Source organism: Meleagris gallopavo, chromosome 1, assembly GCF_905368555.1.
Source record: "Meleagris gallopavo chromosome 1, MGAL_WU_HG_1.1, whole genome shotgun sequence".
In the NCBI taxonomy this organism is placed as follows: domain Eukaryota; kingdom Metazoa; phylum Chordata; class Aves; order Galliformes; family Phasianidae; genus Meleagris; species Meleagris gallopavo.
In genome coordinates, this window is record NC_139404.1 from 101,031,949 (window position 1) to 101,057,834 (window position 25,886).

The window sequence follows — 25,886 nt, forward strand, 5'->3', positions numbered from 1 at the left end:
ATTTTCCATTTGATTCTGAACATATTGAAAAATCCCATTATTTACCAACCTGGATGTCAGCAGCAAAGCTCAAAATTTCTAAATAAAGTTTAGATCCACAGCAAAAGCTAAATGGGAAACTACTCATACATTTGTTAATACTGATGAAAACACTTAGAAGGAAAGACTATACTGTAATCACTGAATCAGTAGCAATTCCTCAAGCTAATTAAGTATTAAAACTATTTGCTTTTATTTTGTTATCATGTAGGCTGCTGGTATTACTAAGCATTATGCTGGTATAATCTACGCGTAAATAGATGGAGTTTAAAAAGTTCAGGACGATGCTGGTCATTGCTACAGCCAGATTCCACATTCCACCACTTTGCCTACAATTTCTTCTCAATTAACCCAAGGAAGGCATAAAGATGGAAAATCATTGTACTGTCCCTTTCAAATAAAACCAGTGAAAGTCTCCTCGCAGAGAATAAATATATAAAACCACCTCATTGGTGGCTCCATAGCCTCCAGGGGCCCACACAGTAGCTCCCTGGACTGGCGAGTTCCTCTGATTCACAAAGGAGAGCAAGAAAGAAGGGGCTTGTAACTCAGCATAACATATCCTGGGTCTTCTGTCACAGTATCTTATTTTTTTAATAACTGACTATTACTACAAGTTTTCGTGTGAAAGAGTAAAGAACCCAAGGGGAATTCTTCCTCATGTGACAAAGTTGCTTGCAATTGCAGCTAATGGACTAGAAGTGTTGAAGCATGCTTGACCTTCAAATGTCAGGATGTTCACCTTGCACAGATTTTGGATATTTACACAACAGTGAAGTGCTGTAATACTTTCCCTAGGGATGCAGTCAGAGAACAGCAACAAGCCCTGCCGCCTCTTAATCCCAGCAGGCCACTTCATGGGGACACTGCTGGGCATGAACTTGGCCAGCACAACATATCTCTTCTCTTGTCTTGAGGCTCTCAGCAATGTGATATGATGAATTAATGTGTGATAGGCCTGCGCGACTTCCAGCTCTCGGTGCACAGCCCCATAATGCTGCCATGCCTTCCCCTGCCAATGACGGAGGACTTATCCTTTCAAAGCAGATAAGTGCCAAGATGCTGTGCTGTCAAATCTAGCTTTATCAGTCCTTTTTGCCTGAAGGGCAACGTGTCCTTTATGTGAAATACTTCACTGAAAATTAGCCAAGTTCTTTCCAGCACTTAAAGTCATTTTGCTAATTCTTTTTAATGTTATAGACGAACTCTTAGAAACAAACTTTCACCAAACAAAAAACAAATACTGTAGGCTATAATATAGTAAATTATGAAATATTTTACTGTGTTCAAGCAATCTACACTTTACAGAAAATCTAATTCTGATTTCTTGGTGCTAATATGGTGATAAAAAAGTACCGTGTCTAGAAATCACTTCAGAACTTAAATTCAAAGCAACAGATCTTAAACAGAAAGCCAACTCGTAAGTTAGATATGCGCAGTGATACCGTTGGAAGCAATAGAAAAAACAACAAAATGGCCATAACATGCAACTCAAGTACAGAAACAAAAGCACTTGTTGAAAGGCTGCTATATTCTCAAAAGATAGCTCCAGTATTCTCCTGGAGATTCTGGCAGCCCATAGCATGGATAGGCACACTCTCTACTGGATAAAGAACTGGCTGGAGGTCCAGTCCCAGAGATTGGTGGAGAAAGGAGTTAAATCCAGCTGGTGACCAGTCACAAGTGATGTTCCCCAGGGGTCAGTAAGCCCAGATAAGCCCACAGTTGACACAGTAGCACAGTTATATTCTATGATTTAGTCCCAACCTCTTTCCTAATAATCCCTAACACTACGTTACTGGGTTTTTATGACACTAAAGAACCAGTGTTTTCACAGAGCTATTAATACTTGAAGTCTCATTCTAGACTGGTTAGGGGCTACTCAAAGTATCACCATATCCACTAAAATAAGATTAATTTATTTTGCGCTTCCCCCATGTACATTGTCTTTATTGCACTAATTTTCTCCTGCCATTCTAGCTCTAGTGAATCAATATCAGACAACCACCTGAATTCATAGTTTGCCTTTATTAATTATACCCTAAATAGCTTTGTGACGTTAGCAGATGGGTCACCACATAACTTACCACCTTTTCAAAATCACTCACAAATACTCTGCATGTCTCAAACATAAGATCTGATCTCTTTGAGATTCTGCTATTGACCTTTCTCCACCTTGAGGACGGACCATTAATTTCTAGCTTTTTTTCCCTTCCTTATTTAGCCATATAATAGTTTTCTCTTCTATTCCACGGTAGATTAATTTCTTTAATAGCTTCTGGTAATGGACCTTGTTAAATTTCTTTTGAAAAACCAAAGTAGACACACTATCTATTGGGCTATCTACTCCTTCAAATAAACGGAAGTGCCTCTTCTTCAATCTCATACTCAGTGGCAAGCCAATATTCCAAGGTGTCGTGCCCCTCCTCTCCCCAGTAGAGTGATGAAATCCATTTTTTATCACCTTCCTTAGAAGATTTTAGAAACATCCAGTGACTCCCATCACTGATCTCTCCTTTGCAGTCATTAACTGCATCAAATCTGCTAGCAACACTCAATCCCCTTGAGAACAGAACACATTTAGGAAGAGCAGAAATCTGTGGGAAGATGCTCCATATGTAAATCAATTTAACAACACGTGACAGGATGTACACTTCCTTTCTCTCCCCCTCCCTATCTTTCCTTCCTGACCAGGCAAACACCACATTTTAATTAGCAGAATTCTCCCATGGCAAAATTAAGTACTTTATTTTGGAAGAAACACCCAAAGAAGGATGAATCATCTCTGTGGCAGCACAAAGATCTTCCAGTGTAAAGTTCCCGTTTTGAAGTGGGTGTGTACAGTGTACAAGGTATGAAACTTATGCAGTGGCTTCAGACATTGTTCATGGGTTGCAAATGTGTGAATGCACACTTAAAAATCAAACACGTGTACACTTCATGAAGAACTGTTGCACGTATAGTTAGACATGTGCACACTGTTTCAAGACTTTTATAATTTGAAGCCAACTGGTAACTGATAATTTCAATTTTGAAGCTTCATCCAATCCTTCCTCAGCCTTCCACCTATAAAATAGGGCTAACAGTCCTTACCTCATGACATCTAGGAAACTGGAATTGTCTCCAAGGTGCTCATTTAAGATTAGAGAAACTTCAGAGAAGTAACTGATTTTTGTCTTTAGGCAGAATTTGAACAGCAAGCAAGGGAGAAGGCTGCATCATGCACTGAGCAGGAGGCAGAAACAAAACACCACCCAGCACATCAGGATTACAGCAGTGACTGAGCACTGGTACAGTCCCAGACTGGTCAGCATAAACTCACGGAGCTTATGGAGCTCATGGATTAGCTTTCCATTTTCCAGTTTTTGACATTTTAACCACATGACACTGACATTAACATTTTAACCATAGCAATGCTCTCAGAAACACCTTTTGTGGTAAGCTCACTTTACATAAAGCACTGAGGATAGAGCAGGAATGTCTGACATTCACATAGCCCAGAGTTAGAAGAGACAGAAGCTTGTTCCAGCTAGGATTGGTCATTCAAGAAGAAAACTTAATTTACGTTCTCAAGCTCTTACACATCTCAAAACAGCCTGGGCTTTTATACTTTTTTCTTTTTTTTTTTAAACTACACTTTTTACTGCTTTCTTTAATAGGTGGCTACTAACAAGACTGTTGCAAATCAGCGACTGCTTCCTGTGAGCTATTCTTTAGGTGTATACACTGCCTGCTCTGGTTTCCCTATCACATTTTCAAGTGACAAATGAAGCATTTGCTTACATCATTTATTTAAAAAGAATTTATTGTTGCTGCTTCAGGAGTAGATCTGTTATGTTCATAACATTAGAAAAGGTTTTCCATTTTGACTTATTCCACAAATCCATTTCTAATTAAAACATACTCCAGTTACTAAGGAAGGAAAAACCTGCATACACCCTAAAAATGCACAGAAATAGAAGAACTCAGACTTACTCCTGGTCTAACGCTGTACCAAAATAAGATTCTTTACATTTAATTATATGTAAAGGTGCTCTCTGGTCTCTGCCAGCAGACTAATTTTGCTTCATCTCTTCACTTCAACATTTTATCATCTCCAGCTCAAATTTGGCTAAGAAGCAGCTGAATCAACGCTTGGCACAAGTGCAGAGGCTATTACTGGCTGAGGAAGATCTCACTTGCCTGATGAGAGATTGCATTCAGGATTTCTCTGCCCACTCCTCATCCCTTCCTCTAGTGAATGGTGCTTTGTCCCTGAAGCATGCCAGTACCACATTAGTGGTTTATACAGTCCTGCTCCATGAATAAAAAGCTTGGAAAGGCACTACAATAAACCAGGAGATGATGCAGCTGCTGAGAATCGCTACGAAAAGATAAACTTGTTGTCATTTGTGAAAATGGTCAGTAAAGCCAGCTGATGCTTAGCAGCCAGCTTCTCTACTACAGCAGCTGACCATAAAATTCAGGTCAATTGAGTTCAGGTATATATGGAAAACCATTTCTATTCAATAAAGCATGTCAGGCCATGCTCTTAATTACACCATTGCAGAGCAGGGCATTCAGGAAGACACTTGATGAATTGAGTCCCCATATTTTGCCGCAATTAGCTGAGCAGCGAGGGCATGGCAACAGGAGAAGATTCTTTTTGCTGGCATAACGCCAAGGAGCTCCAGCATGCCAGCCAAGTGTGGCTTTGGGCCTGCACAGGGCTTGGCGAGGCAGCCTGAGCTATAGCTGCACTGCAGCAGGAGAAGCCTGCATGCTCACAGGTCTCGCTGTCCCTCAGATAATGTGCCCAGCCTGCACAGGCAGGGCTCTCCTGCCCACCAGCATCGTGCCAAAAGCACCACTGGCAGAAGGAGAATTGTCCACTATGGAGCAAAGAAGAGAGACTACAGGATTTCTCTCAGCAGCACTGCAATGTGTAGATGTGCCTCTCGTTGTACTACAGATTTCTCTGCCCATGGTCTCATTAACCAATTCAGACTGTCAGTCTTTGAGATCTTCTCCCTCCTGTCAGCTAGTGCTGTCAGAAAATCTAGACGTGAGGCAGTCGTGTAGGCTGAAAATAAGCACATCTTGTATTTTAGGATAAGAGTGCAACACAAGGCTTGTCTGCATGACTCCCATGGCTGAGTGGAGACTGAGGCAAGCTAGAGGCGGGACACGGAAACAGGCAATTAATGTCATTCTGCTGATTAGGTACTCCATGGAGAAGGCAGTGGAGAGATCTTCCTAAGTGTCTGGAAAAACAGCTTGCCATCACTGGAAATAGGCGAGCTATGCAGTGGGCTGAGAGAAAAGAATAGCCAGTTCTGCCAGGCAGCAGTGGAAAACAAGCATTTCATATGCTTTAATGAACAAATCCCACTGTTAAAATCACAAGTGAAGTACCACATGGACCAGAACAAGTTGCACTGTTAACTACATATATATTAATTTCAATTATTAATTCCAGGCATAACCCTAGTGTTCACTCTGATGTAATTGGCTAGGCACGTGCATCAAATCCTGTGCATGCTTTTTTGTTTGATATCAACAAGTGGTTAACTTTGTCATGCTTTATTACTCTAACAGATTGTAAAGTAATAATTTTCAAAGATGCTTTTGTTAAAAACCAAAAACAGAATTCACCATTTCACTACATAGCCAAAAGGCAAAATATACTGATAGTATCACCTGCTCCATTTGTTTATGAATTGTAAGTAATCAAAGTTTGACTGAGAGAGACTACATACATAATGATATTTCAGTACACCGGGATACTTCAAGAGCTGCCTAAACATACAGGGCTTAACAGCATACCTTAAAGGGACAACAAAACAGTCACACATGAACACACAAGCATTTTACACAAGACAGTTAATCAAAGCCCTGGTAATTCCCTTTCACCCCACATCACTGGTGGATATCCCAAACATCTATGTAATTTAGCTTCTCCTTTCTCCCCAAGGCTATGGTGCATATAATGAGCAGCTAGGCTAGGGTATATTTCACCAATAGTTAATGAAATGCCATCTATTCAGGAAAGCGTAGCCATACATTTATCCAAGGTTTTAAAAGAATGGCACCACTGGGACAAGGATGACTGTTCCTGCAGCAAGCCTGAAAAATGGAGTGAATTACCTCATTTCACAGCCCATGTTACACAAATTCACTAGCTGCTTTTTCTCACAGGAGATGTGAAGAGAAAACAAACCAGAACTGCTCATTGTCTACACTGTCCCAGTGCACGAGTCCTGCCTTCCTGCTGCTTCTACTTTTAATGAGGCCAGAATCATAGCCAGGGTATCTTTCTAGAACAGTTTAAAAACAAAGTGGTAATCATGGGCTTATTGGCAGCACTTGCTGAAACCCTGCAGTAAGCTTATGTCACCATTTTGGAGCACACGGACTTTGCCTGCTTTCTGCATGCTGCAGGTTTGGAGATGCCAGCACGCACAGTCACAAACAGTGCCAAAAAACACTGCAGATTTTTAACTCCACAGCCTGCTAGTCTTACTGCTCACCATCTTTGCCTGAACGCACATTTGTGATTATGTCAACCAGCATATTTCTCCTTCAAATTGCACAGTGTAACTCTTTAAACTCTGTAATTAAAAAATCTCTTTTGAATTGTGTCAGACTGCTGTCAAGACAAAAAAAAAAAAAAAAAACACTAAAGAAGAAGAGGAAGAGCAACCTAAATAGATTCCTATTTCTGTCATAAGGTGGGTAACAGCTTCAAGCTATAATAAGCACACATGAAGATGTCATTTTCTAAAATCATGAAGATAAAAATAAAAACACCATTGAACCAAATGCCTTTAGTATGTTCACAGAGTTAACTAGAATTCAATCAACAATTTCCTTTTCTTCTCACTGAACTGAGATTGTACAGTAGCCCATGTCCCTGGAAGCATGCAAGACAGACAGCATGAATGAGATTTATTGCATGAGAACATTTTCCCAAAGCTTGTGGTCTTAAGAATATTGTCAAGCCCTGCGCAACAGCACAAAATCACATCTTGAAAATAAATAAAAAAGATACTGCTTTTCTTCTTTGGTTCAATTAGAACATTTGTAGCCACTGCAGAAGCACATGGCTCATTCAAGTCAGAGATTGTCATTTTGCCTCCTTTAATTACTGCCTGCATCCTTTAGCTGCATCCGCTCAAGAAAAGGAAATATGAGCCTGTGCAATCTAATAAATCCTATCAGTATTACAAAACTATATTGCTACAAACTGCTAGACTATCACACAAGAGTCTTGAAAAGAAAAGCTAATAGAGCAGTCAAGTGCCGCAGTGATACATGCTCTACACGCCTCACAAGACTGAAGATCAGAATGCAGACTGATAATGAAGATGCTCTGGCCTGAAAGCAGACATTTTTCTGTCACTCAGTCTTTCTAACCAATTATGGAAAACAAATATCAGGATGGAAGAAATGATAAACTGACTGAAGATTCTGAAGGTGGTTTTCACGTCAATATACTATTTTTAATGCTAGAAAATGGTTACTCATAAAGAACTTTTAAAAAGTTTTAATAAAGCTTACCATTAAATCTTGAGGGAGGGAAAAAACAAAACAGGAAATTATGCTTATGCAACTCTGCAATCAGTTGTCATTGGCAAACTTTTTTATGGCATTTTATTTCTTATTAGTTGATTGTTGTTTACATCAAAAGTCTCCTTGCACTAAGATTACTGCAGAAAGGTTACCGACAGAGCCTTACTTCTGAAGTTGTCCACTACCAACCATATCAAGGGTAGCAAACATACATATAAAGAGATGATAAGATCAAATTTTAAATATATTTACATATTACTTCAATATTATTATTCCAATGTTTTAAAAACTACATATATACATATTTAATATTGAAGAGGCATTACGTCAAGCTGCGTAATACTCACTCAAACTGCATAACTCAATAATTAAAAAATTACACTTTGTTTTCCTTCCCCTTCGAGATTTGTGCTCTCTTCATGGGACCTGTTCATCATACCACCAGCTTTACCACCATGAGGGCAATGAGCCAACAGGAAAGGACTTACCCTCTAATGCACTTTTATTGCATGAAAGACAGACTTGTTTTACCCCTTGAGGGACCACAGATAACAACCAGAGCATTGATGGAGAAATAACAGATACTGGCAACCACTCCTCCAGCGGATATAGTAATGCGGCCACTCTTCCCCTACTACTCCCACAAACATCAGCCTCAGCTCAGGATTTTTTCTATCAGTCAGAAGATGAAGAGTATGATAGGAGAAGGATGTCAAAGACCCATAATGCAGGCAAACACAACTGCATGAACTTCAGTTACAAGGAAATCTGGTAAAAAATAGCATATATGTTTTTTAAACGTAGAATAAAAGTTAAAGAGCAAAGTATTATTGGAAATGAGCTACCTAAATGCCTTTAAAATTCTTGCCTTTAGCAAGGAAAGTCTAACTTGCTACCTAAGATTGCAGACATTTAACTCTAGATAAATTTTCATTTCAAAACAGCAGCTCAGGAAAAATATCTTGAAAGTCCAAGACCAGTTCATCACACCTGGAGGCAACTGCTCATAATGCTGTTCATAAATTTATGAACTTCCTTCTAAATTACTAGGCTTCTTACTCCTATTCCTTTTACCAAGAAACTGCTAGAGCTCCTTGCCCTTGCAGAAACTTCCCTGTAAGTTCCAGATTAAATTTATTCATGGTCAATTTATATTCATTTGCTCTTGTGATGACATTGTCTTTTATCTTAAATTAAGTTGTAAGTTCTCCAGGGCTCTGACCAAATTCACATCAATATGCAGAGTCCTCAGCATAATACTTCCCTGAAAATAACTCAGAGCTTTAGTTATGATTACAATACAATAAATAACAAAAATTAGATTTTGCACATCCTCTAATAAGTTCTTTCATCACTTCTGTAATGTCCATCACTATATTACATTCTGCAATGTAATGTTCGAACAGACTCACATGAAATTTGATCAAATAGGTAACGATGAAGCCAGGTGAGACTGCAGCTCAGCCCAACAATTATCTTTCTCTAAAAGTTTACTTGCTCTACATGCTAATCCTTATCTTGACTATGGACTACTAAGGAAAACACAGCAACAAATGGGAAGACGACCTTTTAAACATCAAACATAAAAAAATTTGGTGTAAGAGCAAATCGACATAACACATGCAAGAGTTTGGAAAACACTCAAGAATTGGCAGGTTCCTTCATACAATTGAACTATTTGTTAGAGGAAGATCTATCCCTGCAAGAAAACATCTTGAATCTGGGCACTCCTTGAATGCTAATGGTTAGAACAGTCTTGTCATTCTTATCTGCAGTAGCATCAACAAGTAGTACATATACACTGTGGATCAAGAAACACATATTTCATATTTATAAAATCAAACATCAGACCTAGAAACTTTACTGAATGATTTTTTCCCTCATACTTCTCAGTACATATTTTTCACATCTGTTGTTTTGCCTTCTTAGCAGTGGTGTGTCTGTTACCACGCAGTTCTGGTGTCATTAAGTTGGCACATTAACCCTCTCTGTATCAGGTACAGGGTGCTACTTGTCTGAGCTAGCCTAACAAACGAACAAGAATTCTAGAAAGAGTGTATTTTCTGTATTTTCTTTCATTCATTGTTCATTTCATGGAATAACTAGTCTGAGATGCTTTCTAGAAAGGGATCTTAACTGCCCCAGTATAACAGGACAGAAACTCCAACTTTGAACTCTATGCAGCCAAATCCATGACGTGATACAAACAACACTGGTAAAAGCAGCAAATTCAAACAGCTTGCGGAACAATTTCAAGAGAAAGATGTGATAAGAATATTAATATTAATGAATACACCAAATCAATGTGATTTTCAGTTTCTGAATGCTGATAGGAAGCTAGCAGAAGTTGTACACGTGTACCAAAAAAGCAAAACAAAACAAAACCCCGAAACAACAAGGATTTCATAGTCCTTTTGGCTTTCAAACAGAAGGCAGTAGTATATACAGGGAAGAGATGGATAGCTTATAAGCAAAGACTTGTCTATATGGGGGAAAAGGAGAGATGATAGTGACAAATTCTGGGGAGTAAGCAGAAGCCTGGTTTGCAGTCACTCATGAGAACAGAATCAGGAAGAACAAGATCATTTTCTCTCTATTTAAGGTAGCTTCAAAGGACTTGACAAAAGACAAAGCTCTCCTCAGAAAATACAGCAATATAGAGATATAAAAAAATAGTTTTGTAGACTTTCATGAAGAGATAGAAACATCAAAAAAACAGGAAAAAAGACCACAACTCACCCAAACACCTGTAGGGAACCACAATATGTGGGTGACCATTGCACTGCTTCCATCCTCTCTTGCACCAATTCTGGATTGTAACCGGCTGGTTGGCTTCGACAACATTGGTAATTTGCAATTCAGGGTAAACCTAACATTAAAAAATATAAAAAAGAAATTGAAAAATGTTATCACAAATATGCGCTCTGGGTCAGAGAACACGTAAAATGGATGTCATAGCACCATACTCCATTTCCTAACCTCTTCCTCATCTGCTGTATATTTTGATTTACTTCATAGTATGAGTATAGACACTTACCTGAATAGTTGGTGTATTTATTCATCACTAAAAAACATGCTAGCTCAGAATACAATGGTAGTAACAGCTAGCTGTCAAAATATAACTTGGCTACTTCCTTTAGTTAAAGATTATCTCAACAAGTTTCTAAAATACCCTTTCCTTCAAGTCCAGGATATCACTGTCCTTGTAAAACTACATATAGAGATTAGGACCTATATATATAGATAGATAGATAGATAGATATATTATATATATTTATTAGGACCAGTATATATATAAACAGCATGCTCTTTATGTTTCTCATCATTATTTTGACAAACACCATATTCTTCCCCACAGCAGTCTGCACAGTATTCATTTTGTTGAATCAGTTATTCATATTAACGTTTGCATCACCAACATAAACGTCTTTCAAATTTTCCCTGAATATTGGGATCAAAATCCAGCCTGTTCTGAATACTGTAATATCCTTCTCCATCCACAACTGTACCACCAGCAGAGTAGATGACTAATTTTTGGGAAACTACAACTTTGATCAAACTACATATTTGTCTTTTTATCTCCCTCTGTCCTTTAGACACTTTCTCTTTTAAAAATTATCTCTGTCACTATCACTTCTATGGTCTGTTCTGTTGAGTTCTTGGACAAGTCTAAGACACTGAACTTTTGCACAGACCCACCTCCCAGTCACCTCATATAGAGAGCATCTATTACATGAGCTTTTCAGTTCATAAGAAACACACTACCTCTCACTACGCAGAGGATCAATGCTATGAAGAATTTTTTGCACATGTGAACTGGATTCCTCAGTGGATCAAACTGAAGCAGAAGATGCGCTCCAGAAGCGCATCTGTTTCCTCCCCAGGCAGTAATGGATGGTTAGTCTGCACAACAAGGCTACAGCTCACCAAAAGCAAAGCCTGAAAGGTATGCCAGCATGGATGTTCAGCCCCAGCTATGCCACTCTGTACTCCCAACTTCCAGCATACCACACCACATTTGCTACTGTAGCCTATGGTTCTCACTTTTCATTGTTCAGGTCAGATGTCTATCTGCCCTAACATCAAACTCAGAAAACACTAGTTCTCCTTCACCTTTCCTCAAGAAATCCTTAACAATTTCTGAGTATGACAAATCTGAGGAACTAGGTAGACCAAAAGTTACGGTCCACTCATAACTACCAACACAGAAGAAAAGCAACTAATTGCAGATGATCCAAAAACATCCTACAGAAAAGAAACATAACACCAATCGAAGAGATTTGAGTGGGTTCTAGAAGTCCAAAGCCAATGCCTGGAAAATCACAATAAGAACTTCTACAGCCCTCTCTGAGGAGAAATAAATAAATACATGAAATAAAATAATTTTTTTTTTAAAAAGTAAAATTAGTCTTACTCCCATCTGCAATCTTTTATGCTAGCCCAGCATACTAGACCATCTACTTAAATGAAGCCCACAAAAGAGAACTGCAAATTTAGTTGAAAGCATTCCTAAATTTGGAAGATTGTGGCTTAGTTCTCTTTTGTTTACTCTCCAGCAGGTGACCAGAGCTGATGGTCAGCATCTATTCTGCAAATACAGTATTTTCACTATAATTGCAGGAAGCATCTCCAGAAAAATTTACTGCTCCCCCTCTGCTTCAAATATCAGGTTCTGAATGGAAACAGGTGCAAATTAAATGAAAGCTACCTCATCCTCTTCAACTTCCTTATCTTTGCCCTTTGTTTCCTCAGTTCTACCAGACAGGTCTGTACATGCTCATGCTCTCAACAGTCAGTAACAGCACTGCCAGAATGGATTAGGATTCCATGGCAGCAGGAAATTTCACACCTCAACTGCTGTGAAAATAGTACACCGTAAGGCAACAAAGCTGCCTCAAGAGCTAATGAGGAAGATACAACAGAAAGCTTTACTTTTCTTTGGACTCTGTCTTTATTACTACCATCACTCTACAGTCTTCCCAGTTTATGTATCCCCAGACGTTGCACTGCATAATTAGAGTTTACAGGCACGTACTTTGGATGCTGGCACAAACCACACGCTCCATATAGCACATGGTGTCACTGACACATTCTCGTGAGGGCCATTTTAACATTTCTCAGAGTTAAGTGTCACCCGTCACATATGAAAGAAGTAAATCTCTTAAATAAAAAAAGATTAAGAATTTTCAAAAATGTTGGGCCAGAACGCAACAAAAATAAAAAAATATTTAAAAATTAAAAAATAAAATAAATAAATTTAAAAAATTAATAAGTTATTTGGAATTTTTATGCATACACAGAATGTGTGCACAGCTTTAAAACAAGTGGAAACAGAACCTTTATCTATGAGAACAAAGACATATTAAGCTACTTTCCTCAGGTAAATTTCTAATGAGAGAGAGAACTATTACTGTAAATTCACATTGAAACAATAAGACTGGGGAAGGTACGCTATTTTTACTTTCACTATCTCCTGAAACCATAATTTTAACTATTGGTTAGTGTGTTAGACCAAATTATAAGGAGTTAATGGTGTTTGTCAGAATGACACAAGGAAGAATACATACAAGGAAGCTTCTTTTTCTGTTTCTACATCAGTTACCAAATTCCTTATTTCTTTTGACAGCTCACACAAAGCTCTGCCCACCCATCAAAATAGAAAACAAGCTTTGAATGTCATTGTCAGTAGTTTTACACTAGTAAACCATATGAACTGAAGCAAGTACGCCTAGCTAGACTTATGTAAGATATTTGCTCTGAACTGAAGTGGGACCTACTTAGTGGCATAGAAAAATGGGATTCATATTTATTTATAGTGTCCCTAATGAGCCACTGCTCCCTCTGGATAGTCAAGAGTGAGAGCTTTAGAAAATTACAGAACATCTAAACTTTCAACTCTATCTCTACTTGTTGCACAGCAATACCTCCAATGTATTTTATAAGAAGTGGTGGATGAAACGGAGGTCAACCTTCCATTTCCATGAATAAACGTCTTTAAACTGAGTTAAAAAGCTAAAACCAAAAAAGGCACTGCATTGTGATAATTCAAAATTTAATGTGATCTTTTTTACATTTACATTCACCACTCTCAAGCCTGATGTTTGGATTGGAAGTAAAACATGAATGTACGTACTTAATAAAAGGAGCTTCAATCAGTTTATACACAAAGGTATTGATGACAGAGTTACGTTACAAGACGCTAATCGAACGTGTGTTATTCAGCAGCATTGTTATTAACAAATCTGGAAGGAAAGAATGAAAAAAATGACACAAAATTGGGAGGCAGAGAAAAAGATTAAAATAACGCTGTGGACAAGTCAGCACCACAGTAATCTCCTGTATCAGCGAGGAGGACTGGAGCCAGGCAGGAGGCATTTCCACACAGCCAGTCTATGTGTGCACACTCCCAAGCCATTCAGATGCTGGGAGCACAAGCCTCTCCCGCAGGACAGGAGGACTATTTCAGGAAGCACCACCTCAGAAAGCTGTTGACAGCCACTGGTGAGCATGAGCTTCCCTCAGTACACTGAGGGTAAGAGAGTCTACACAGCTCCAGGCATGCGCAGAGACACCGGGCATAGTCACAGCTGTTCCAGCAATAGTAGGCCCAGCTGCAGGACAGTGATTCAGAAGGACTGGGATGAACTGGAATGAGTTCAAAGGCAAGCCAGAGAGCAGCAATGAGATCGTGTGTCGTGTGCAGAGGAAGTGCCTGGCTCCAGGACTAATCCACAGAGTTAAACAGGGACGGGCCCATGGCCATTTAATATCTCTTTGCCTCAGTCTTCACTAGCAGCCAGGATTCTCAGATTCCTGAAGCTAAACCTCTAGGCTGGAACTAGGAGAGCACACCCTCCCCCACTGTAAGGGTGGAGCAAGTCCGAGATCGACTCATGAAACTGATATGAACAAGTCCATGGGGCCAGATGACATGCATCCCAGAGTCTTAAGGGAGTTGGCTGACATGGTTCCCAAGCCACTCTCCATCACACTTGAAAGTCCAAATCAGAAATGTACATTAGCTTGAGCACCATCACATGCCACCAGTCAGAAGCAGATACATTTTGTTGTTATCATTTCTTTTTGTTCCTTTTCCCTAATCCTTCAGTTGTTTGCTGTATCTACACATGGTATCTTAGCTTAAATTACATCACACATTTGGTTTCTTTTTACCCTATGCATCAGCATCTGGCACAGGTGTTGAAGTCAACTTGAATTCAAACATAATTCTCAACTCTTTAATGTCATCAAAAAAAAAAAAAAAAAAAAAAGACTCCTGTTTCACCAAAAGCTCACCATCCAGTCTCCCTAAAGCGTGGTACTTAAGAACTGGTGCAAATTTAGCCTAAATCTATCAAGTATTTACGAGTTGGCAGTCTGCTTGAAATCTGTCTCAGTGACAGCAATATTAAAATCTAAATATAAAATATAAGCTGTTGAAAAGGTAGGAAGGAACATACATGTAGCTATGAGAATTTAAGAAACTACTGTTGGAAACAGAACAAATAATGAGGTGGTTTTAGTAGTAACATCTTCAGCAACATGATTAACCTGGATGTTCTGATTTACTTAAAGTGGAAGGTAACTGAAACTGAAATACAGTTAATTACAGTCATAGCAACAAATCCCCCTTTGTTTGTGTACAAATTTCCTTCCAACTGGACCATGAGATTTTTTACTTTTAATATTCTGTATTTATAATGTTGAAATTAATTTAGTATTTAGAACTGTTCACTGAAATTGTCAACTCGCTTTTTAAAACTGTAAAAAATTAATGGGTGTGTTAGGTATTTTATTATCTAGGTATTTTATTATCTATCAGCCTTTGTGCTTTAATGGAATGTAGATTTTTTTTTTTTGTTTGTTTCAGTTAGGTAGTTTGCAAATAGTTGACACAAGCACAAAAAAACTCTGCATTTAGTAAACAACATTTAGGAATGCAATGGTCTTAAAATTGCGGAATATGTGGAATATGTCACTCAGTGAGCATAATCTGAAGGACGACTAAATAAAGCTTCAATTTTGAGGAAGAAAAGCCTTCAGTTCTAGATTAGCTAGTTAAAGGTGGATTAAAACTATTCCTTTCCAGAGTGTGTCTTTAAAAAAAAAAAGTCCTGCTGAGGAATTTCCTGTTAAAAAGAGGGCAGAAAGCAGCCTACACATTAAAGCCACCAAAAGGAACAAAACACCAGCTGCTTCCCTGTATTTTGCATATATATATTGCAGAACAGTAATAAGCAGACATGCTTCACTCATTTCAAAGCATCTGGCATGTCCAGTCAGAAGAAGTACCCATTTTGGTGTGCCCATGCACAGTATTTTTGCAAATTTTCCAGTCTAAAACTTGCAAAGCAGCAACACTGCAGACTCCCAGCTGACCTAGGACAACTGCAATAGCAGTGGCATCACTTGAGCAGCAATGGCACAAGCACTGCCAAACCCAACTGAAAAACAGATTGCAAGACTGAGAACAGGGTATCTGCAAAACAGGCAGCTGTACATAGACTCAAGTTAGTGGATGTCTCGTCAAAATATTCTAGTTGATTGCTGTTTTTTACAGGTATTATTCTACATTACAATCAAGCATCCTGGTATTCGGCAATTTTGAATCTTCATTGATTGATATCTAAACCCAGACTCAGGATTCGAGAAGCAAGAGGTTTTAAAGTCAGGTTTTATACTTAGATCTGTTGTTTGCTTTTTGTATTTTCTGCTGCATGGTCATGTAATTTAAAGGTTGGAAACAACATCAAAGTTAAAATGTCCCTTAATAAAGACTCACATACTGTCTGGAAAGACTCTCTCCTGAACTTCTTGACAAAACAGAGAGGAGAAAAGAAAAAGACAATGAATTGCACATGTTGATAACACATGCAACCATGTAGACTTCCAAACTGCCAAGCAAGGAAGGGATGTGATGCAAGCTTTAGGAAAAATTCAACTTGCTGACACAAAGGCCATGCTACGTGGTCAAGTCGACTACTCCAGGCATCCCCTGAGGACCAAAATCTGCAGACAGCAGCTGTTGTGTTTCATGGGAAATGAACCATGTACATTGTCACACTTGCTCATTTCACAATCACCACCTCCTTGTCTTTTCTGTTTTTCCTCAAATTGATATTGTGCAGAAATAGTATTGTTCTGCTTCCAACTAATCTATGCCTATAGAAAGTTATGAACCGGGCTCTCCTCACCATTCAGTAAAAGAACAGCTGCACCTCAAGTAGCACTGCAAATTTTGGAGTACTAGCATGGTTGCTCCATGCTCCATAACACAGGCTTATGTCCTGTCAGTCACCTGACCGGGGATCTTCACCTCTTCAGAGCAGCACGCTTCCACAAGTCAACACTGAAGCCTTTCTTTTCTGCCAAGTCTCTGTTGGCTCAGCTACACTCTGTCACACCTGACCACGCTCCCTCACTGCTGGCTTTCTTAGCCATATGGGTGGTCCCACACAGAGAAGCAAAGCTACACTGCTATCTAGTGTCCCAATTTTTCATGCTGTGACCTAAGCAAACTTTTCATTTCCCAATGAAAATGAAAAAGGAAAAAACAGATAAACATAGCACCAGCTGCATTGGTGCAGTTTCCAAAGCATCTTTTAAACTGCTTTAGTTCTTCTACCAAGCATGCAAATCTAGTGAGCTTCATTAGCAATCCTTTCCTAAAGGAGGGGAGAGGGAGAAATAAAAAATACAAAGAACAAGAGAGTAGGTGGGGGTGTATTGTATGTGAGTCTGTATGGGGGGATGGAAAGGGTAGATGGTGAACCAGGTATTATCCGCAAGGTATTATCCACATTATGAATGGGGGCAAGGAGAGAGAACAGATAAGGTATTCCAAGTGTTTGTAGCACTGAGAGTCATAGATACATGAGCTGGTTTTAGTTCATTGGACAGTTGGGTTGGTTTGACTGCAAGCAGCTTCATGGGTACACGTTTCCCTGTTGCTGGAAATCCTTAATGTGTTTTGATCTGGAATTTCACAGAAAACTACCACTTACCTTGTAATTAAAGCATTTAAAAACCTGCCAGACCTGAAGAAGCGTGCTCAACCTTAAACCACACACAGGCCTCTACACATTAGCAGAGACTTAATCACATGCTCCCACGCTGGCTTTCTCTGAGTGCTGAGTATTTGGGGAAGGCAGAAACATATGGAAGCAGAAATAAGGCTGCAGGTCAACTTCTTACTCCTCACCGCCTTTCAAGTCCTTGATGTTATAATACACTTACATGCAATAAGAAAACCAAACAAAAAAAATCTTAGATCTGCCAGAAATTCTCTTTACCATGCCACATATCCAAAGCTTCTATTTAATAATTATAGAGGATATCCAGCTGCTCATGCTAGAAATCTCAGAATAAGCAGGGTTGAATCCATGGTCTCTTGTATGCTGCTTGCCTCCCTGCCTTCAGCACTTACTCACTTAAATGCAACAAATACTGACTTCTCTTCTCTACATAGAGGGATGGCCGAGTCCACTTTGCACAAGAAAAGCTTTCAGCCATCCCATTCCCTCTTGAAACATTGCATGGAGAACAGCATCAATAGGGAAATGAAGGTGGGACAGCACAAGCACCTCCAGAGCCTGGGTCTATCTCATGGGATTCTCACAGGCTGCCATCACTCCATAGTACATATCCATGGGAAGAAGGCAACAAAGAAGCTCCTTTCTTGATCATATCGATATAAAAGATGACAGTGACCTGTATAAAACAGCTAGCATACAAGGAGGATGATTAGACAAGACTGTTGGATAATAACAGCATCCAAGAGTCTGCAAGAAAGGCTCAGAGACTTGAGATGAATCATCAGGAGCAGCCATTAGTAAGAATGCTATTTCAAAAAGGCAAGAATTAAAAGAGAATTTTAAAAGTACATACTTTCCATTTTGTTGTATTGTCATAACGAAGACAGAACATTACTTCATCCGAAGCACAATAAACTTCAGAAAATAATGGTAGGGAAAGAGCCAGAGCTTCTGCTAGCAATTTTTTGCCCGAAGATGGGGTTGTGTTCCAAAGGCACTGAACTACATAATTAATTAGCACAGTGAAAATGACTATATGCGGAAAACTTCATTTTCTTTCTCTTCTGCATTAAAAAAAAAAATCTTCAACATTAATAAGGTGTAACTTACATTTTAAATCAAACTACCTACCTGGAGAACATACTTGGCTATAACAGATTGGAGTGTTATTTCTGTTTGTTGAGTAGATTCCATTACAAGACATACCTCAACAGTAGCATCAAGTCTATAATACTATACTTGGAGGAAAAAAAAAAAACAAAAAAAAAACTATTCAACTATTTTGAGTTCTACTGCTCACAAAATGACCTACTTTATGTCAAAGTTGTCCTCAGGGCCATGCAAGAATCGTCACAAAGTAACAGGCCTGGGAACTCATTTCTAATAATCTAATTAATTTCCGCATTCTTGAGTTTACTAGCCAATGGGTGATTTATTAATCTAAGAGCTAGCAGTTGCTCACATGCCCCAAAAAGCAAACAAGGCTGGGATTTCTCTTTTTCCGAGATCAACTTTAGGGTCTACTATCTAGAATGTGAAGCAGCAATATAAGGTTAAAAGAAAACCATGCGTTCAGCTTGGCTTAGTTCTGTAGTGAAAGAATTGATAAAAGGGTTGTGGCAAATCTGCAACCTAGAGAAACAATTAGGCTACCTGATACACTACAATACCTTTACCTTAAAAACTGGGGGGCTAAGCACAGGGAAGCAAATACAGTGAGCAAATCAGAACACATTCAGATCATAGTGTTTCCTCTTTGTATACACCACAGGAATATGCACTCAGTATCTTGAATTGGTCCTTTAAGACAGGGCACTTAGAATAATTACTCAAGTAGCTTGAAGACAACACTGCTTTCTCCTCCTTCCAAATTAAGCAGTGATAATTTTCTGCTTTATAATTTTTATAAGATGTGTATGTTAAATATGAGATATGCTAAACCATACACACAGTACAACTTTGAAATATGAACAGTGTTTAGCATCAATCTAAAATTGACACTACATACACAATTTTCCCTTCCCAATCAGTTTTCTTCACAAATATTCATAAATTCATGTTTTTTTGTTTTTTTTTTCCCCAAGTTGTCTAGTAATTCTCATAAGTACTCCTAAGATGTGGTCCACAGAAGTCTTAAATGCCTCACCACTCTCTTGCGCAAATGCAGCCTTTCTGCCTACAAACTGCTCTCCTAAGACAGTGATCTGGGAAGAATACATAACTGAAGATATATCAGGCATTTATTATCTCTACTATCATGACTAAATTTATCTCAGATACTGTTAACTTTACCATCAATATTCACCTATTGAAAATGTCACTCTGCATTTCTCAAGCTTTACCTACTCAAGGGAACTGTAATATGAAGTAGACATCAATACAGGGGTTTGCTCACTGTTTTGCCCTTCAGAATGTGTCTGTTTCGCATAGGGGACTCTCTAAAACAACAGTGCTCCAAAACATGTACAATAAATTCTGGTATTGTAGTACATACGCCCTTGTTTGAAAGTAGAACAAGCTGAAGAAGACTTCTTCAGCTTCATTAGATCCATATAGACTTATTCAATACTTCATTTTACAATACTTGACTTTCCCTCTAAAAGAACAATTCACCAAGATGTGTACTACTGGAAAAACTTCGGGAGTTTCAAAACTACACTTCAAGAAAACAGAAAATTTCCACAACAGTTGCGCATTTTTCCCTTTATTTTTTTTCCCTTCCTTCTTCTTTCCTTCTTTTTCCACCCTTTTAAGTTCATCTTCTGTGAACTTTCACATAACCCATTTCTTTTGAGTCACGGAAAATGGAAAAAACAAAACAAAAAAAATCAATAATCCAAGGAAATAACTTACTTTCTAAAGCAGATAGATAAAGAAGTTGCATCTGCGTTTTCAGAATTCTCCAAAACAATAGTGAACAAAGAACAAAATGATGTGTTATAAACATTGCTGAGACTTCAGCAGAAATTCATTCCACATGTCCTTGTTGCAGGAGATAAAAGTACAGTGAAGAGCTCTGCAATGAAGGGAAGGCAATGGAGGCCTCAGCAAGCCACAAAGAAGAGGTCTGCTAAGGAAGCAACCTGCACGGAACAGCATCTACTGCTCAGGTCTTTGACAAAGCTTACAAAACATATAAAATAATATTCAGGATATTAAGTAATCTCCACTAACTATTAAATAATTCACTTACACTCACAAATTGCACTTACTGTTTCTCTCATTCTGCTTCACAATGTCTCAGTTTCCCTAGGGAACATGGGGAGGGAAAATGGGTTTGAAGAGATGAGTACCAACTGCAACCTGAAAATGCCTTTGCAACAAAACTTGGCTATTCATCTTCGAAGATGTAAGAATTCTGGCTTGAATATACTAGTTGGTTTCTTCATTTTCCACTTGCTGAATAGAAGTGAAAATCCACTAATCTCAATTTCATGCTAAATCATAGAATCTACTAGAGAAATAAGCCAAGATCCTGAAGCCATGAATGATGTCCATGTGGCTATTTAACAAGAGGAGCTCCAAGCCATCTTTTGTCTTGAGAAGAAAAGTTTTCAGCCAGTGTTTCTCCCAATAAAACAGCACCCCGAAATCTGTGGGTGACTGCCAGTTTGATCGCAAAGCAAGAAATGAAGTGGGCATTACTACCTGTGTTACACCATAAAGCAAAACCCACAACCTTTTATGTGTAACAGAATTCCAATGGACATGACTATATGCCTAGCACACTTCATCCTACTGAACTTCTCACTGAATGATAAGATTTACATAATGAGAAACTGTTACATTTGAAACAATTGCCTATAAAATGAAGTTCTGGTACCACAGCAAATGAATTTTGCAGAGCCTGCAGCCTTCACCCACAACAAAGCAATGGATTTGAAGTTAAAACCAGAAGTCTAACAACTTACATTCTCGGGTCCATTGCCACCACCTCCAAGGGCTAGTTCTTCCACATCAAGCAAAACACAGCATAAAAAACACATCAGGGAAGAAGCATTCATTTAAATAACACCAATGCTACGTAACAGACTGTTCCACTCAGACTGCTAATGCTGAGGGGGTGGGGGAGGGAAGTGTTATGAACAGAAAAAGATTGGAGGGGGAAACAATTACAAAAAGCAAATTAATTTACCAGCTCAAAATACAGGACAGTAAAGAGAAGTCCTGAGTCTGTACGGACATTGCAAGCAACTACAACAAGAAAATCACGGAAAAATCTCATTATCAGTATGCTGTAAATATTTAATTATGATACTTAGAACGCAGCCAGAAAATAATTTGGGTGTTTTTGCTTCTTTCCAGATTGTAAAAGATGGACAGGAAAGTTTTTTTCCTGTTACTGTTTGAAGTGTTTCAACAGTTAGCTGTTCAAATGCGACGGAAGCAAAACATCCAGATAATATATTTTATAACTGCTTTTTAAAAGAGAATGAAGCCAATTCCACTTATGTGACTTCAATCGCTTTGAGTAGTTTATAGTTTATACACTGACTGCAGATTCTTTTTTGGATGGAAAATTGATAAGATAAGCACTCTTGCAGTTTAGCAAAGGCATCCTTACATTAAACGTGTTAAAAACTAAGAGGAAAAAATAGGACTACAGAAGATTTTTAATTGAAAAATAATTTTGTCTCTCAATTGCATGTATTTAATTTGTGAGCCTCTTAAAATACTTTTTTCCCCTCTTTTTTCAAAGGAGCTTCACACCTCTGGTTAGACCTGAAGTACTGTTAAAAACAGAGCAAATACAAAGCAATTTCAGATACTCCCTCTCCTCCTGCAAACACACAATTACTACTTTGCTTTAAATGCCACATTAATACATTTGCAAATCAAGTCATTTTATTATAATCTTAAAGCAAAACTTGTAACAGCAGCAGTCACTGGGTGCTGCGAGGACTTCAAGGCTTGTCGGACCCATGGGGTGCCTGAGGAAGGTTCCTGGGTGCTGTGGCAGGGAAGCCCCATTCAGCCAGCAGGTGCACAGTGTCAGCAGAGATCCCAGCAGGAGACAGCAAAACTGTCTTAGCCCACCAACGGTTCAAATGTCAGGAAGCAGCATGAACCCCTAGGACAGGGCAGTTTTGTCCAATTTAGCTGATTAGTGAACTGTCAGAATTAGTTAAGCACAGTATTCATTGATGGTGGGGGGTTCGAAGGGGCCGCAAAGTGCACCCTGCCCCAATCCCTGCTGTGGGCAGGGCTGCTCCCCACCAGCTCAGGCTGCCCAGGGCCCCATCCAACGTGGCCTTGAGCGCCTCCAGGGATGGGGCACCACAGCTTCTCTGGGCAGCTGTGCAGTGCTTCACTGCCTTCTAGCCTCTGATCATCTCTGTGCTGTCCTCTGGACACACTCCAACAGCTCCACTCCTTCCTGTGCTGCAGGCCCCAGGCCTGGACACAATATCCCATGAGGGCAGAGCAGAGGGGGACAATCACCTCTCTCACCCTGCCAGCCACTGCTCTTGGGATGCAAGGACAGATAATTCTTGACTACAGTTCTGTTTCTGTGGTCTCCAAAATTACATTGTCATGAAGCTAGCCGTAAATTTTAAATGCTAATACTTTTTGATTTGCATAACACTCTAACTCAAGTATGTAGAAATCCTGATGCTAAGTGCCCATGCAGTTATCATTAGGATATAACACCTGTAAATATTCAATCCTCACTCTCAAGAAGATCATAGGACCTTGCACTGCAAGCTTTTAATTCGTATCAACTCTAAATCAATTAAGAGTTGTGTTATTTCTTCCTGTCTGCTCTTTCAGTCAAGGAATTTCCAATCAAACACTCCATTTTGTATATATTTATACACACACACACACACATACAGAATATACACACACATACCTGTATTCTGACAGACTTAAGTAGCCATGGATCTGAGGAACCTAGAATGTCTCCCAGGACAATTCAGCTATGCAACATGCAGTTATCAGTAAAATTGTAAGATCTTACCACCATTCTTCCAGTATAAAAATCCATTCAAGAGAAAATGAACCCCTGTAACTACAGTGGCACCACAGACCTATCAGGCTCAATTTATTTCATGATAGAGCTCACAGCTCCTCCAAGCCACACTTCACCCCGTGCGACCAGAGCAAGTCACTGAGCTGTCTATAGGCATCTGTACATTTAACAGAAGCAACTCAGAAGCATGCAAAGAACAAACTGTTTCAGCATTCCATCCCCCACCAAAAATAAGCAGCTAAACATTTTCTTGCCAGCAGTCTTCCTCCTGCAGTCTGTTCCCACACAGATGGCAAAACTTGTTTTGAAGCCTTGCATCACAAGTTCCACTGGAGTCAATGGGAACCCTGACACCAACTTCACTAACATGAAGATTGAATCCATCAGCTCAAAGAAAGCCAAGAGAAAGAAAATAAAAATCTCTTTTTTCTCCTACAGAGAATAATTTCAAAAGGATTAGGATGGTTGCCAAATGGACATACTAGAAGCACTTCACATTGCTCCAAGTTATTCCACTGACCACAGCAATGTTAATCTCCAAAGATGAACACTGCTGCAGCATAACAAGTCAAATCACATCCAACAAAACCTATGGAGAATTATATATAGGATGCTGAATTCTCAAGATGGATTAATGTGCGCATTTTCAACAACACACTGAGCAAAGGGAAGATTAGGATAAATCACAGAATAATACAGAATAGCTAAGAATGAAAGGGAGCTCAAAGCCCAAACCGCCCCAACTCCTGCTATGGGCAGGGCTGCCCCCACCAGCTCAAGCTGCCCAGGGCCCCATCTAACCTGGCCACCTGAGCACCTCCAGGGATGGGGCACCACAGCTTCTTAGAGCAGCTGTGCCAGCACCTCATGGCCCTCTGAGGAGAAAGCTTCTTCCTAACCTCTAACTACCAATGAGACAAATACAGTTTCCAGGCTCTAATTATTACCCTGGGTGAACTGCTCCATTAAACTATGCCGTCTGAGTGAGGTAGTCCTAAAACTGACTTCTGCCATCTTTAAGCACACATGCACTGGAGGAAAGGATGGAGGCATCTGTGTAAAGAAGTCCATAATTTCCACCACTACTCCCATCAACTCCACAGATATTTCCGAACTCCACATACCTCAAACTTGTAGTACATTTTGCTCTCAAAGATGGAAACAAGAAAGCCTGCAATAGGATTTAATTTATGTTAAAGCTTCATCCCATTTTCACTGAGGCACAATCTCCAAAGAAAATCTGCCATCAGAATCTGCTCTTGTTTCTTCTTTCCTGTGTAACAATTCACCCATTAACTGGTTGCTTGAGACAACTCATTAACACATGATTGTTGTGGCTGCATCCAACTAGAGAAGCTAGAGAAGTGTCTAAAGAAAATGACATTCTGGATAGGAAAGCCCACCAAAGGCTTTAAGGAAAAAATAATGAGAACAGGGATTATGTGCAATTTTACAAATACTGTCAAATATGGCCTTTGGCATCAAACTCACCTGACCATCATCAGAAATGTATAAAACAAGAGTACTCAACAGATCAACATCCGGAAGAGTAATCAAGCAGAAAAACTCATTTTTATATTAATTATTACACAAACAGGTTGCTCTAGGTGTCATTGTGATTGAGGCATTATAGTAATCCCAACTCATGTGGCAGCAATACAAACGTTTCAGTTATTACAATTGCCTCTAGTTTATCAGTTCCAGAAAATCCTCTGAAAACTTAATATTAAAAGGAAGCATAATAATTTACCACATTTCTCCTTTTACTTTTGTTTCACAATGAGAGCAGCATATAATACACTTAATTTCAAAAGAACATTAGCATCCTTTCTCCAACAGGAACAAAGTCCACAGGATTGGACTGATGGTAAGAAATAAAGAAATCACTTTACCATTCTAAGCAAGTACTTCTTGAAGGAATAATTTTTTCGAATTGTTAACAAAAGAAGAAATAAAAATCTTTAGCACCTCATACTGCTTTGGCTCATCCTGGGAGAAATATTTCCTGCCTTGCAGAACCACACCTGCTGCTGTGCTGCGAATTCTGGAAGTGAAAGAAGTAGATCAAAGCTTGAACTGCTCTTATCTTCAGGATTACATTATCATGCAATCTCCTTTATTACTCTGTGGTTCAACAATTTCTATTGTTTAGGAGGGTAACTGTTACACAGATATGCTTTAGTTTGTTTAGTACTTCCAAGAGTGAGATACTACACTAAAAGGAAGCTATTGCTCCCAAGACTGATCTGGGCAGCAAAATCAATGCAAGGATTTGCAAAGACTACAAG

At 39.1% G+C, this 25,886-nt stretch overlaps 1 protein-coding gene across 2 annotated transcripts in view; it reads right to left on the reverse strand.

Annotated features, from left to right (window-relative positions):
• The window catches only part of APP (amyloid beta precursor protein), a 201,823-nt gene that overhangs the window by 121,610 nt on the left and 54,327 nt on the right, over positions 1-25,886 (reverse strand). For both annotated transcript variants that reach the window (XM_085241509.1, XM_085241500.1), the window contains exon 3: positions 10,330-10,459. In XM_085241509.1, the coding sequence (XP_085097635.1) occupies positions 10,330-10,459 (130 nt within the window). The remainder of the gene's footprint in view (positions 1-10,329; positions 10,460-25,886) is intronic.